Here is a 16597-nt window from a genome sequence, read left to right on the forward strand (position 1 = left end):
GATTATAACGCCAATTTGCTGTGTGTCACCCCCACGTTGGTTGCGATAATTTGCTGAAAGTCAGTTCTTTAGAGTTATTGACTCACCATGTAGTTGTACGCCCCTTGTCACTAGTGGCATGTTGTTGTACCATGTTCTCTCATCATGGTATCGGTCGCCATCTTGCCCAATGCTTTTATGATCTGTTCTCACTATCACTCAGGGATGTCCTATTAAATATGATCTAAATTTTTTACAAGTTAATACTACAGCTAACAGTTCCTTTTATGTGATCGAGTAAAATTTTGCGCTTGTGTTAAAGCCTTGCTATAAAATGATATCACCTGTTCCTCATTGATTTCATCTAACTGATATAATATTCCACTAATGTTAAGGTCACTTGCATCTGTATTTAAATAAAATGGTTTGTTAAAATCTGGATGTTTTAAAATGACTGCATTTAAAAATTCCGTTTTAATTTTTCCAAATGCCTTTTCTTCTTTTTCTGTCCACTTCCATTCTATTTTTATTACTCAATAAATGATTTAACTGTCCTATTAAATTGCCATAATGTCTTTGAAAACTTTGCATAATACAAAACATAATCCATTAAACATTTGTAGTTCTTTTTATGTTTGTAGGTCGTTTAAAATTCACTATCTGTTCAATTTTATTTTTATCCATTTTAATTCCTTCAGCTGAAATAATGTATCCTAAATAATTTATCTATTTTCTTAAAAATTGTGATTTTTTTAATTTGACTGTTATTCCTCCTTCTTTTAATCTACTTAAGACCTGTTCTACATGTTTTAAATGTTCTTCATATGTGTTTGAAGTGATTAATATATCATCACATATGTAGTTACAAATTCTGTCAAGTCATGACCTAATACTTTGTTTAACCCTTTAATGAACAACGCAGTACTAACATTCAAACCATATGGTAGTCTTTTATATTGTAAATTCCTCCCTTCGAAGACAAACGCTACATATTTTCTGGACTCTTTACTTAATTGTGTTTGTTAGAAATCCTTGTGATAAATCTAATGATGTCATGTATTTGACTCCTATAAACTTTTTTCAATACATCATCTATGTTTATTGGTGATTCCCTATCTGGTATTTATGTGTTGATTCAAATTCCTGCTATCTAGACATATTCTTAATGTCAGATCCTTTTTAACTACACACACCAATGGGTTAGAATATGGACTATCAGACTCCTCTATTATGTCTCCTTTCAACATATTTTCTATTTCCTTTCTTACACCTTCCCTCTTTGAATAAGGTATTGGATAGGATCTCCCTACAAATGGCTTTTCATTTGTTATATTTAATTTGGCCTCATAATTCTTTATACAGCCTGGTTCATCTGAAAAAATATCTTTATTTTCATCAGTATACTTTTTAATTTATTTAAATCTTCATTTTCCTTTACTTCACAATGTTCTAATATTTCTAAAACCTGTTTATCCTTCTCATCATTAACTTTGTCCTTCATATTTTCTGTATGTGTGTTTTACATAGAAATTCTATGTTGTTCTAAGAATTTTTCAGCTCATCTTCACTTACTAATGTATTTATGTAATTGCACCTAATTAACTTTTATACCATTGACTATATCCTCTGATTCACAGTTTGATTCAGTAAATTCAACATTTAATACTTCTCTTTATCTACCTCCAACTTTATCTTACCATGTTCAAAGTCAATTTTTGCATTGTGTTCTCTAAAGAAGTCACATCCTAGTATTATTCCCAAGTTCACTGCTTTGACTACTAGAAAATTTATTTGAAATAATTTATTCTCTATTTCCACCTCTATCATGACCTGTTTATCAATCTTTTTACTTCTAATACCTGTTACTCCTATTATACTTAAATTTGTTACCCGGCAGCTCTAAAATTTCAAGTACACTTCTTTCTTTTATCTCATTATAATACTTTTCTGACATTATTGTCGCCTGGCTTCCTGAATCTATTATCATGTGATACTCCTCTTTATTTATTCTTCCAAGTATCTCAGGTAGTGCTTCTGCTAATGGTTTTATGGCAATTTTATTATAATTATCTTCATTGGTCAATTCATCAAAGATGTCATTCTCTGGTAATAAAAGCTGTATTCACCCCTAGTCTTAGTCCGGATTTTTTCTTATCTGATCTTATCAGATTTCTAAGCTCATTTGCTAGAATTGTTAGACCCTCTTTATTCAGATGTATTAAATCTTCACACCATTTTCCTTTATAGAATATTTCCTTTTCATATAATTTCACATTACAGTCTGTACTATCATAGTTATCATAATACTTCTCTGCCACTTCTAAAACTGTAACTTTTTCATTATTTTCTTTACTTTTTATATGTTCATTTATTCTTTCAAGTTTAATTTTAAATGATATCTGTCATTCTCACCTAACTTTGGTATGGGTGGAATGGTTACCAAGATTATTTTATCAGCTTTCTCCAGTAAAACCTCTACTAGTTTGTCATAATCATTACAAATATTTTTTTACTTCTTTATCCCTTAATAAATCATTTGTACCTATCATTACTATTAGCTGTTTTTCTAAATTATTTGCATGTTTTAGCTCTCTGGTCAACTGTTCAATTGTCTGACCTCCTATGCATAAGTTAATTCTCTTTCCTCCTTTCTCTCTATATTCACCTCTTAAATTCATTATTTTCTCCCCAAATCTCCTAAGTTGAGAATCTCCTATCATTTGGTATCCCTCAAAATTAGGTTCCTTTTTCTCTCAATCGTTTCCTTCATTCTAGCCTGTCCTACCCATTTGTTTTCCATCCTATTCTCCTCTAGTCATCTATTACCTCTCATACTTCATCTTCCCCTTGTATATTCGTATTGATCTCTCTGATGCCTCGTTTCGTTGTTTTCATACCTTTCTTTCTCCTATCCATAATCATTTGTATCTCTACCCCCTATTATTACTTTGTCTCCTCCTATCATTCTCAAACTCTACTCTCTCCCTATTATATGTGTTTCTATTGTAGTATGAGCCTACTCTAGTCAAATTATTTCCTCTAATATTCCCTCTAACTTGTGTCCCTCTATATGGTGCATCTCTATGTCCTAAATTCTTGTATTGATTTACCATTTTTATTGGAGTGTTGTCTCATTTCTCATATCAAATGATCTGTCATAACTTCTATATGTGTCACTATTCAGTATATTAAGTTGATTCAACAGGTTTTCTAGATCTTCTGATCTTTCAATATTTTGGGCTGCAGCAATTGCACTACTTATGGTTCTAGGAACATGTTTGCTTATATATGCTAGGAATGTTCCCATGTCAATTCTAGTTTCTAAATACTGGCTTTTATTATAAAATTCCAATACATAGGTTACTAAGATTATCAAATCCAACCCTATATGTACCGTTACCCATTAGTTCTTTTTCAAATTTTTTCTGTTCTCCTATGGACCAATATTTCCCTTTTAAAACTCCTATAAAACTGTTCAAAGTTTTTCCAATTATTTTATATGCTGTCGCCCCCCACTTTCTTCCTGCTTCATTTTTTTTCATATATTTTTAAAATTATCAATACCTGGAAGTCCCATCCTTCTCCATTTTTCTCTATATATTTTTTACAAGCTTCCAAAAATTCCATAGGATGTACATTATTTTTTATTGGATCAAATTCCAATAAGATTATTTCTGTGTTTGCTGGTTGGCTTATTCTCATGCCTACCATGCTTTGATTTCTCATCATATCTTCTAGTTGTGTTTGTTTGTTTTCTAATTTCCCTAAAGTTTCATCCAATCTCTTATTCAGGGATTTTTCTACCCTATTTCCCATGTCCTCTATTTCCTGTAAACTACTGCCCGTTACTGACTTGTTTTTCTATATCCCTACTCGCCTTCCCATTTTCTGTATCCTGGTCAAGTTCTAAGTTAGCTCTGTCCCTATCTACCCACCATTTAATTCATCTAATCTTGTTTTAAATCTCTTATTTATCTTTTCTAATCTTTGATCTATTTTCTTTTTATCATCCTCAATGTGTACAAACCTTTTCTCAATTTTCCCTCATATCTTCTTCTCTTTTATCTTTTAATTTCTTTTATCTCCGTTGTAACCTCTCCTCTAACCTGCTTTTAAGTTTATTCCTCTCACCTTTGTTTTTTCTCAGCTTGTTCGTTTATTTCAAGTCTGACCCCCTCCTCCAAGTTCTTTAAGTCTTTATTTAAAGTATTTAAGTCTTTATTTATCTCTACTCTCATAACCTCCGTAATCTCTACTATTTTATTGTTTAACTCACCTCTCATCTGTTCCATGTCTCGTTTTAACTGCTCATTACTTCTTAGAATTTCCGTTTTTAGTTCCTCTTTATTCTGATCTATTTTATAATTCAGATCCCTTAATCCCTCATTATTTTTATCCATCTTTTCATTCAAGTCCTTCCTTAATTTCCTCATTATTTTTCTTTAACTCCTCATTATTTTTCTTCAACTTCCTCATTATTTTTATCCATCTTTTCATTATTTTTATCTATCTTTTCATTCAGACTATTCATCATAGTCCTCATGAATGCAATAAGACCTTCATCCCTATCAACTCCTACTGGACTACTGACTCTGCTAACCTCATTCTCTAATGAATTTCTGTCATCTCTTGTCGACACCCTCCTGTTCTACTGTATTTAGGGGATGACCAACCTAAAAACCCTGTATCTCCTGAGCTATGAAGATCTATTTCTATTGGTCTAAATATTGGTGTGGGCCCTTCATTATTTTGTTCGCCTTCCATTTTGTAGCCTATGTTTAATTTGAAAATTTATATTATTAATTTAGGCCTTATTTTTGTTTTATTAGCCTACCAGGAAAATTTTACCAATTTATATTATAAACTAGGTTGTTCAAAGTTATCAAACTTATAGACTAATAATAATTTGTCATACTTCTTCTAGACACACACCTGAAAATACAATTTACAATTATATAAAAACAGTGATTTTCACTTAGTCTAAAATATGCTACCACTAACCTACTTAAATTAGTTGTGGAAGTTCGAGCCCTCCAGTTGGTGCGCCATTTGATGAGTGTCAGATTTGATGTAAGGGCCTCGTTGCTGCGCCTTTTTGATATATGTCCCCCGGTTTGCAGCGCCATATTGATGAATGTAAATTTGAAGTGATGTCAATTTGATGAGAGTGGCAGATTATAAACGCCAATTTGCTGTGTGTCAGCCCCACGTTGGGCGCCATTTGATGAATTTCAGATTTGATGAAGGCCCCTCGTTGCTGCCCCAATTTGTATATATGTCCCCCGGTTGCAGCGCCTTTTTGATGAATGTAAATTTGAAGTGATGTCAATTTGATGAGAGTCCCAGGTTATAACGCCAATTTTGCTGTGTGTCACCTTCACTTTGGTTGCTATAATTTGCTGGAAAGTCAGTTCTTTAGAGTTATTGACTCACCATGTAGTTGTACGCCCCCTTGTCACCAGTGGCACGTTTGTTTTACCATGTTCCTCATCATGGTATCGGTCGCCATCTTGCCCAATGCTAGCTGTATTCCCTCGGTATTACTCACAAAATTATTAGATTTGAACGTCTCTGGTGTTATCACCAGAGACAAGTCTGTGTGTATGTCAGGGTTCTAAAATATGTTAAATAATGATTACAAAATTTAAACATCATCACTCCACACTTTTTATTAAAAGGGATATTTAAAGAAAGTCAAAGCAAGTGACCACGAGATTAATTTATTATAATGTCACATTCTCAACACATATTATAACTTCACTCACCTTGCAGTGCTTTGATAATTTTTAAAAGTCTAAAACAATATCCCATCCTTGATTAAATTTCAATATACTATACAACAGATCATTACTATCCCAGGAGAACTAACACAACCTCCTTGCTTCGAGTCTGGTGAAAGAAGAACGAATCTCCGTATAAAACGACGGATAGATACCGACTCAAAACAATACTCTCCCCCTCTCTCGTTCAAATCAGCGTCTTCACGAATAAATTTTAATTTAATTCTTTTTTTTATAATTGTCGAAACTTATTACGTTTACTATAATTAATCAATTTAAGTATTTCTATTTTCTTTTTATTATTTTTTCAAAGCTTTTTATTTAAATTTTTAGCAACATGTGCTTTATGACGTCATCAATATACAATTCATTCATCCCACAATTGGCTTTTCTGCGTAATTCTATTTAATGTTTTTGTAAAACACGAATTTTGGTTATGTTTACTTCATTTTAATTAATCAAATCTTTTCCCGAATAAAGTTCAATAAATTTCTTCGTTATTAAATAAATCTCAATTCCGACAACATGTGATTCACTGATGTCACAGTCTGCCCGATTCATTGACGTCACAGTCTGCCAATTCCCCGCGAATATTCAAATGTCGTAATTTGACCTGTTACAAGACACATGTAATTTTTTTAGTCAAACCTTACAAGAGTGATGAAAGTTAATGGAAGGACAGAATGGAGGTCATCTGAATTGTCACCTTTAGATTACCTTTTTTTTAAACATTTAAGAAGCAAAGTTTATCAAACCAAGCTCATTTACATAAATTATGTAACACACAGAATACTACATAAAGTGGCAGAATATCTGCCAAGATGTTCTTTTCTTCTTCTAAGGGGTGGCCTATTGCCATTCACTTAAGCCTCAAGGACTTTTTGCACACCCCAGAAGTATACCAGAAGACCAACCAGGTTACAATTTCAGCAGTTCTATAAACCGCCGAAAACAACCATCAGGTCCTCAAGGGCAAATTCACCAATTTTGTCAAAACTTTTAATACAAAAGATATTTTTAATAATTATACAATATAATTTAGTATTAAAAGCGCTTTTACTGATTAAGGCATCATCAGTTAATGAAAACAGAAGACGTGTATAAAATAGAAAAAAAACATGATAAAGCAATAAATTAAAATAATAATCATAAAGACCAGAAACTAATAAATTATAAAAGTATTATGTGGGGAAATATGGTTTACAATTAATAATTTTAAAACGGATTTATTCCTTTACCAAATTTAGAAAAATGTCACTAAAATTTACAGAAGGTTGGGAAATACATCGTTTGAAACCGTCATACATGCACTCTCAGTTTTATTTCTTTTAGTTCAGGAATATTCTTTAAAAACTACACTTGATGGTTCAAAATTTATATGGTAATTTTCCTGTATAGCATATTCCACTAATTTAGATTTTTTAACATTTTTTTATAACTATATGTTCTTTTAGTTTCGTTTCCACAGGTCTTGATGTTTTTCCAAGTTTTTTTTTGCATCCACAGTCAATTTTATAAATAACATTCTTGGTTTCTTATTGTTTGTTTTTTGGTTTTAATTTTGTTACGTAACTTCTTAGATTGTTTGATGAGTTGAACACAGTACAGATGTTAAATTTAGAATCTATGTTACGATTTTTTCATAAGGAATAGTTACAGTAATAAGATAATTAGGATTGTCGTTTTTGTTAATTTGTTTGTAACTTTGGTTTTAGTGTTAGCTCGTTATTGAACTGACAATTATTGAATTGACTGAGGACAGTTATTTTTTAATCAAAAAATCTGTAGTACCCTTTTTCTTTTAAAATTTTATCTTTGTCATCAGTCACCAAATTATCAATCTTCTTGAAAAAAACTTTGTACTAATCCAATTTTTAATTGTTGAGGATGATTTAAATTATAATTAAGGTACTGTCCACTGAAAATATTCTTGTAAAATAATGTTGTTTTAATTGTGTTTCTTTTGTTTTTGTCATCAAAATATCAAGAAATGGAATTTCACCATTAATCTCATTTACAATGGTAAATTTTATTGATGGCCTAACTGTATTGATGTGTTTTAAAAGTTCATTTTAAATGTTTATTTTATTTTTCCATACGCAAAATACATTACTGACATACTGTAACTAAATGTTCACAAGCAATATCTTCAAAGAGGTCCATAAACATGGTACTAATTATTAGGCTGAGAACACGACCCATAGGTAAACCAGACACTTGATTGTAAAATCTGTCTTGTAACTGAACATAGTTGTAGTTAACACAATCGGTAAGTAGTTCCATTACACAATTAATAGATAAGGTTGTTTTCATACTAAAGCTATTATCATTAGTAAGTAGTTGTCTAATAAAACATAAAGCTTTATGGACAAGTACATTTGTAAACATTACTCTGTTGCTCACCATAATATCATTGTAATCAATGTTAATATTTTTTATTTTGTTGATAAAATCTTTAAAATTCTTGATGTAAGAAATAGCTTGTCCAAATAATGGACTAATATAGGTCCAATAAATAACTTTCCCAAACTACCAAAGATGGCATAGTGCTCCTATGCTATTGCAGGACAATCAAATAGGAGGTGTTTAGCAGTTTCCCTCTGCCCATCACACAGTCCTATGGGGTGAATCCTGAGTAGAAAATTCTGACTCTTGAAGATGCTTCCTCAGGTGATCATGTCTCATGATTAGACCCACAAACTGAGAAGACACCGATCTACTTAAGGAGAGAATATCAAATACCATCGTGGGGAAAGGTGACTGCAGGACCATTCTCCTCTTCTCAGTCCTGGTTGCAGTCTCCACTTGCTCTAATGTTCAAAGAGCCCAAGTTAGCACTCATTCATTTTCAGAAACCCCTTCATGACCAGGAATCCAATGACAGTCACACTGTTGATTCTGCCAAGGAAAGAAATGACTTGACAACAATCCCAGAGAAGTTTTGAGTTGAACACATAAAAATGCAATGCCTTCAATACTGCCTGGCTATCTGTGAAAATTCTAATCGTCTTACTCCTATACTGCAGACGAAGATTCTCATGAGCAAATTCCAAAATGAGGTCAGCTTCTGCATGGTATCACTCCCACAATCCCAGCACATGTGCCACTTTTATTTTAGAGTTATCTGTAAACCATTCAGGCTCCACTGGTGGAAGGGTTTCTTTCCCTCCAACCAAGCTTTCCTAGAAGGTATCACAAACCTGAACGGTTTGTCGAAGGAAAATCTTTGAGGCATCTGATCAGAGATCATATGTGAAGTATTCCTCAGGATCAGGATGTTAATTTTGCAGTGCCCATTATTGCAGCTCGAGGCTAATCAAAGCCTGCCTGCTGAAGACAGTAGGCTCTCCTCCTGGCCATATATGGAATGACAATGTCCAGGGGGCAAAGTCGAGATATCAGTTTAGAACTGCACTTGGTACACTTTGAAAGGCCCCAGTGATAGGAAGGCAAGTCATCCTTTGGATGCTAGCCAGAATAGCTACCGCCATCCTAACCTCTGTTTTTGACCACCAGATGACAGCCCCAAACATTAATGCAGGCCTAATTACAGATACATAAAGCCAATACAGAAGCCACGACTTTAGTCCCCAAGACCCACTGCCAAGATGTTACAAAGTGAAGTGGGTGGCTACTACATCCACCTAGCTCACTGTCAAACTGCATAGGGAAACCATTTAAGTATTTTACTGTACATAAGATACTGTAGTTATATAGTTATAACTGCATCTAGAACTACTGAAAGAGATTTTGTTTTGTAACATTTAGTCAATTTTATAAATTTGTAATAGTTATAATTTCTGCCTGCAACCTCTTTTTTGATATGGGTTCTGGTAAAATGTTTTCTCAAATAGCACTATAAGTTGATGAACTTTTTGTCTAGGTCTTCTTCTATATCATTCCCAATTGTGGTGTAAAGTAATTCTTTATTGTGAAAAATTGTTCCTTACATCTGGATCCGAACAGTGTGAATTATCAGAATCTTACTATTATAACTAATAAAAAGAGTTACAATAAAGCTATTCATTTGTAGATGCTTCTTTATGATTGGACATACTTCTTTATACTAATTTAAAATCAATTACTTTTTTTATTACTTTAAAATCAGTTATTATTTTTTTAAATTCATAAGGCATTTTGTTTTCAAAGAAAACATCTTCAAACCCACATAACTGAAAAAAGGGTAAAATTTGTAATCTCTAAAACTAGGAAAGTGTTCATATAAAATGTTAATATTTAATAATTAATAGTAACATTCATTATTCACTGCATTATTTTGAATCTTCTTTATAATATAAAAGTCATTTCATAAGTACTGATATAATTCTTATTTTGGTTTTCCTTCAATAATTCAATATTTGAACAATTGAAAACAGTTGGAAGTTTATTTTTGATTTGGCTGAGCTTTTTTCCTTTTGCTCGATGTTTCAACTTTCTTTTTTTTTCTCATGTATTATAAGTCACGGTTGTCATAATTATTATTATATCATCTACACAATTGAGGGATCCATCTTTCTGTACTTAGAAAATAGAGATTCAATAGATGTTTAGGTCAAGGACTTGTTGTTGGGCGGTCTGTAGGAGTGACGGGTGGCGGTGCTTGTGGCATGCTTGTGGTCAGGCTGTGTGTTTGAGAGAATGAATGTAGCAATAACAAGAAATTCTTTAAAAAGTAAACTGTTAATTTAAGTTTTAATTTCACTTTGTTTGTAATGTTTCTACATATTAAGCTGATAAATTAGATATTTAATTATTACATAGTATGTATATATTTTGGTTAATTTTTAAGAATTTATTTTAATTTAAAATTTAATTTGTTATTAGTTAAGGTCATTCAATGTACATATATATCTGTATATTATGTGAGGTTGAGTGGTAGAGAGGGCTAAATAGCCCTAACTCCGCCTCTTAAATAAAGGCATATTTCATTTCATTTCATTTAAATTTGGTAGTTCTGAAGATGGAAACATCTTCAAGTGAATATTTATTATGTCAGAGATGTTAAGGATATCATGTTTAAGAGGTTCCCCTCAATGTCCATGTGGGTAACAGCTAATAATATAACGTAGCTATGGTGGGAAGGATTGATTCAATGTGATTGTTGAGTTTAGCTCCAGTTTATTTTCAGGTTTTACGTGGGATCCTATGCGATGGAAACAGAGTGGGCTATCTATGCAGGAGGTGTATCTGTTGGTATTGCTGCAGGAACACTGTGGCCAGCTCAAGGCCATTACATGATAGAAAATTCCTCTCCAGAAACAACACCTCGAAATGTTGGCATCTTTTGGTTCATATTTATGAGTTCGTAAGTCAATTAAAATTTGTTTTTATTTCTGAAATTGGAGGCCCTACAATAAAAGGTGCTGGTGAAAGGGATAATTATCTCTGTACATAGACTAATATGGTAATACCCCATATTTTTACTTATATCATTCACATCTAGATACTAATGTAATTAGTATGAATGTATGTATAAATAAATTCACCTGACGATTTTTGAGTTATTTTTATTTATTACAAGAAAGTGACGTAAAAAATTTGTACAGCTAATGCCTTTCTGTTTGCCATTGCTGATAGTTGAAAAATCCTGTCTTAAAAGACCTTCTCTGGGGCTCTATACTGAGTGATCTTGAGTACTGTCACTATGTCTCTGTACTGTTATGTGTTTGCCACAGATAACTTGTTGAACTAGTGTACAAAAAACCTAGAACACATGTAGTTAACGCTTTTACTGAGTCCGTTTATTTAGCGATCTTTAGTACTCTCACTCTGACTCTGTATTGTTAAACGTTTTCTACAGTCAACATGTTGAGGGTATTAAATAGATTGTAACTGAATTAGATTGAAACTAACAAGCAATCATAAGATTATTCCTAAAGTTTTTAAAGAAAACCTTGTCTATATCTCAAAAGAAATGTAAATTGTAAAATAGAAACATGCAAAACTCAATTTATTATATGACTTAAAGAGTTTTCAAATATTTGGTAGTTGAACTGCAAACTATTACCACTGTGTTTGAATTTTAGAGTGTGATTAGCATATATGAATAAATTGTTATGTTGATGAATGATAATTAAAAAGATGAAACACACATATCCTTCATCTGGGGCTTACCATACTCCATGTGGATACCACAATCTCCACAGAGACACTGATAGAATGTCAAGGTGCAGATGTTTGCTTTCTTTCAACCTTATCCAGTCTCTTCAATTGTATAACTCATTCATCATTTAATGATGCAATACAAATAACTTAACCATTGTCTTTTACAGGAACATGCTGGGTAATATTTTTGTGTATTTCGCGTTTCATGGGAAGAAATACATTGGGCAGACCACTAGAAGAACAGCTATTTACTCTTTAATAGTCATCAACACACTTGCTGTTATTTCGTTCATGTTCCTGCCCAAGTCAGCCAGTACACAGAAAGTAAGAGATTATGGTCCTATAAAAACAATGAGACAGAGTTGGAGGATATTGGTTTCACCCAAGATGTTGTGGCTTGTATTAACTTTCTGTTACACAGGTTTGTATACTCTAGTCCTAGGGGACTGGTCCTGTTTTTATCTAGTTGCTATTTTATGTTATAATTATTTATAACATAGGTGTTATAGAGAACCCATTTTTATATGACATGCCAGGCACCCCTGAAGTTAGTAATGATCATTGAAAGAAATAGTTATTCCTTAATTTGTGTTATTGGAACAGGTCCAGTGACTTAACAAGAATATTGATCACTATGTTTATCTAATCAACGATAGCTAACAATATACAAACATAGAATTAGATGGTTTATTTAAAGATTTTCTAACTATGAAAATATGATCTGAGAAAGAGTTATGGTTTGATATTAAAATTTCAAACGACTTTCATTTCGACCATGTGCGTTTACAATGCTGATTGGCTCTAGGTACGTAGACTAAATTGTCTAGATCTGCAAAATCATTGATGTAGGCAGTAAGGGTTTTATCACAGTACACTTTTAAGGTGTACAAAGGGCCATCGAGGCTTCACTGCATGTCAATTGGGGGCACCCATAGAAGAAGGGTTATATTGACTGCAAATAGAATTACTGAAGTGTTAAGTAATATATGTGGCAGGTCATTAATGTAGGGGAAGAAAATAATTAAGCCACACATAAACCTTAGTAGAACTCCTTGATCCATTATATTATTTGATCAATTAGTTTTGATTGGAGCTATTTGTGTAAATTACTCTTGACTTTCTTTTAAAAAGACATGGCCTTAAGAAATCTTTGGTTGTATATCAAAAGTTTGAAAATGTGAAGTTGATGTTGCTAAAGAATAATATGTTTAAAAGCTTTAGGGAAATTACACAGAACATATGCCACATTACCTCTTCTATCCAAAGACTGCAAAACAATGTATTTAAACTAAAATGGCATAACATTTTAACCATTTTGGCTTGGAATTCAAATAGAAAGACAGAAAGAATCTTAAAATTTTTTTCAAATTCTAAAAATGTGAGAAATAAATTTTTAATAAAAATAAACATACACCTTAAATATAGTAGGAATGAAAACTGCTCTAAAATTGAAGATGAACTGAAACCAACTTGAGAATTGTAATAAGTTCAACATTTAGGTTTTGGCATGTTGGTAAGTGGCTGTTAGCGCACCTGAGGCTCTGCATGTAATATGGGGCTAAAGTTTAAAAGTATTATTAATAGAAACTTACTTCAAATCCAAAAAGGTTTCATTTTAAAATGTATATTTTAGTCTCTCATTGCTAAACTGTTATAGTTATATTTAAACCGAATGGTTTATTATTTACAAGGGCTGTTCAGAAAGTAGATTATGTTTTGATATTAACAAATCAAAGTACAAGAAAAATTTGTATTGTACACATTTAAAAGTGACACTAAAGCACTATTTTTCATCATAGTCACCATACAAATTTAGGCATTTATCATAGCACTGAACTAGTTTTGAAAATCAATTTATAAAATCCTGTCACCTGAAACTTCAACCAGGTAGTCACACCCTCCCTCAGTTTCATGTTGTCATCATAGTGCTGCATCGCAAGACAGGTCTTCATTGCTGGAAACAGGTGGTAGTTGCTGGGTGCAAGGTTTGAACTATGAGGAATGTGGAAACACCTCCAACTTAAGAGCATCCAGGACTTCTCAAGTCTGATTTGCCGTGTGTGGTTGCATTTTAAGATTTTCGGTAGCCATCACAAAATTTATGGTAACCTAACTTTTACGTAACAACTTCATGTAAGAAACTCCTTGAAATTTGAGGAAAACTAAGTGAAAGTTCTGTTATTGTGAATCCGTGGTCTTCTTTAATCTTCTTATCAACTTTAGAGACAATTTCATGAGTCTCAATGCTTGGCTGTCCACTTCGATTGTCATCATGCACATTAGTTCAGCCATTTTTAAACTTAATGCATCATTGACACACTCCACTATTGGGATCACGTCATTTCAATAAACTTCCCAGAGTTGGTGATAGCTCTCCACCAACTTGTACTGGTTTATTGTGCTTAGCCACCAAAAACTGTATTACAGTAACTTCTCCCTAGTAAGGCTGGATAGCCACTGCATGGAGAAATGCCCTGATATCAAAATGGCCATGATAATCCCACTCCTAGCGGCTACAGAGCGAAACGTAATCTACTTTCTGCATAGCCCTTGTATATCATATAATCTATGTATACTATATATATTATTCTTTGAGTGTCCTTGAAGATCTTGTAGCTGTAAGCAGGACATATTTATGGACATAATTTAATACTGAAATCAAGAATAACAGATTGCAAGAGTTTGAGTTTGACAGTTAATTCCTTGTGCCAACAGCCTTGAGATTGAATTGATTGAGATTGAAACGTCACCTTGCCAATGGCTTAGTGTTTGAAATATTGTATTGTGGATGTAAATAAATGCCCAGAGTACAACATGACTGTAGTATATATAAATGTTGGGACCCGTCCTATTCATTTTATTCACTAGTGATCTAGGTAAAACACTCGAGGCTTTTAGTCATCCTGTATCCTACGCAGATGACACAGCTCTTATCACCAGCAGTTCAACAGCGGAGTCACTAGAAATCAACACGTATATATCTGTTAGCATGGCCCAACAATATTGCCTAAATAACGACCTTGTTTTCAACCCATCCAAAACAAAACTCCTTGCACTAGGCAGACATAAAGACCACATATCAGGCCCACCAGATCTAGAAAAAGTGGATGAGCTTAAACATTTAGGTATGATATTAGACCAAAATCTTACATGGAGTTGCCACATTGATTACCTTAGCTCAAAGCTCAGCTCTGCTCTCTTTGCTCTCAAAAGGATAAAAGCTACGGGCACAACATCTGCTCTAAAAATAGCCTACCACTCTCTCTTTGAGAGCCATCTTCGGTATGGAATCATCCTTTGGGGGAGTTCTTCAAATGGTAATCTCCAGAGGGTACTAATCTTGCAGAAGCGGGCCATAAGAATCATGGCCGACCTCTCTTCCCGAGACAGCTGCAGAGAATCTTTTACTAAACTCGACATTCTCACTGTGACTTCAATCTACATCATCGAAGTCATCATATATGCTTCCAAGCAAAACTTCCCGAGAAACAGTGAGGTGCACAACTACTACACTAGACAGGCTCAAGCTCACCGTCTACCAGCTCATAGAACAACGCTCTTCACCAAAAAACCATCATTTGCTGGAATCAAGCTTCTGAACTCCCTTCCTGATGCCATCAAGACCGGAAACGCTAAAACTCTAAAAAGAAGACTACACAAGTGGCTGGTGAAGAACTCTATCTACAGTCTCGATGAGTTTTATGACATTCTCAACTCCTGACTTGTAATGTTTTTGTTGTTAATTTTTGTTCTTTCCTTTCAATGTTATGTTTCATAACTTATTATTTTTATTATTGATTGACAACTATTCTGTTCTTGATGATCATGAATAAAGCTTTCTGTATTCTGTATTCTATTCTGTATTCTATTTAATTATACATTTCAGCAATTTTTATTTTGTTTTATCATTTTACATTGTTGTAGTGTGAGTTGTATTTCTCCAACGTGCGCAGTTGTATGTTGAATAAACCCTCCTTGTTGGCCACTCCCTATCATGCTACTCTCCTTTGGAGCACTTTTCTTCAAAAACATTTCTTCTCCATTGATTTTGTTCAGCTCCTTTACCTGATGTGTAGTTCACCAGGGTTATTTGTAAACCATTGTTTTAGTTTTAAACTTCCTGGTAATTTGAATTAAAATAATTTATTTTGTGTTGTATCCACTCCAGTTGTAACATAGAATAAATCACAGATAGCAAGCTTTTCACCACTGAGCAAAACAAACACGCATTTTGTTTCTCTGAGTTTGTGCAACATTGTGCAGAGCAATATAAATAATGCTACACTTGATTACTTTTAGTTTCAAACCATTTCTGGTTGAGCATCTTAAAATGGATTTTATTTAAGTTGGTCTTATCAGGAAAATCCATCTTTTGTCTTATCAAAGGAAAAATCATAATAACCATATGTATCAAAATTATAGGGAAAGCTTAATGGAATTAAGGATGTTTGGGAGTGTTTTAAGTGATTTATTTATTTTTTTAAAACTAATAAACACATGCTACCTCTAGGGTTGCAGCAGGCTTTCTGGAATGGAATATATAGCCCCAGTGTTGGGTTTACTCTAGCATTTGGTGATTCTGCGAAGGAGTTGGTGGCTCTGAGTGGAATATTTATGACTTTTGGAGCTGTCTTTGGTAAGTTTTAGTTTTGTGTTGTCTGTAAGATTGTATTATAACTAATGTTTAGTAATGTGTTGTTATTGTTTAAAAGTTATTCAGTGTTAACTCATAT

The 16597-nt window shown here is 33.1% G+C and overlaps 1 protein-coding gene across 1 annotated transcript in view; it reads left to right on the forward strand.

The window, feature by feature from the left end:
* Window positions 1-16597, forward strand: part of LOC124365028 (UNC93-like protein MFSD11) — a 41278-nt gene that overhangs the window by 16943 nt on the left and 7738 nt on the right. Inside the window, exons 3-5 of the mRNA XM_046820915.1 lie at window positions 10888-11064; window positions 12032-12285; window positions 16375-16500. Coding sequence (XP_046676871.1) covers window positions 10888-11064; window positions 12032-12285; window positions 16375-16500 — 557 coding nt within the window. The remainder of the gene's footprint in view (window positions 1-10887; window positions 11065-12031; window positions 12286-16374; window positions 16501-16597) is intronic.

Source organism: Homalodisca vitripennis, chromosome 6, assembly GCF_021130785.1.
Source record: "Homalodisca vitripennis isolate AUS2020 chromosome 6, UT_GWSS_2.1, whole genome shotgun sequence".
In the NCBI taxonomy this organism is placed as follows: Eukaryota; Metazoa; Arthropoda; class Insecta; order Hemiptera; family Cicadellidae; genus Homalodisca; species Homalodisca vitripennis.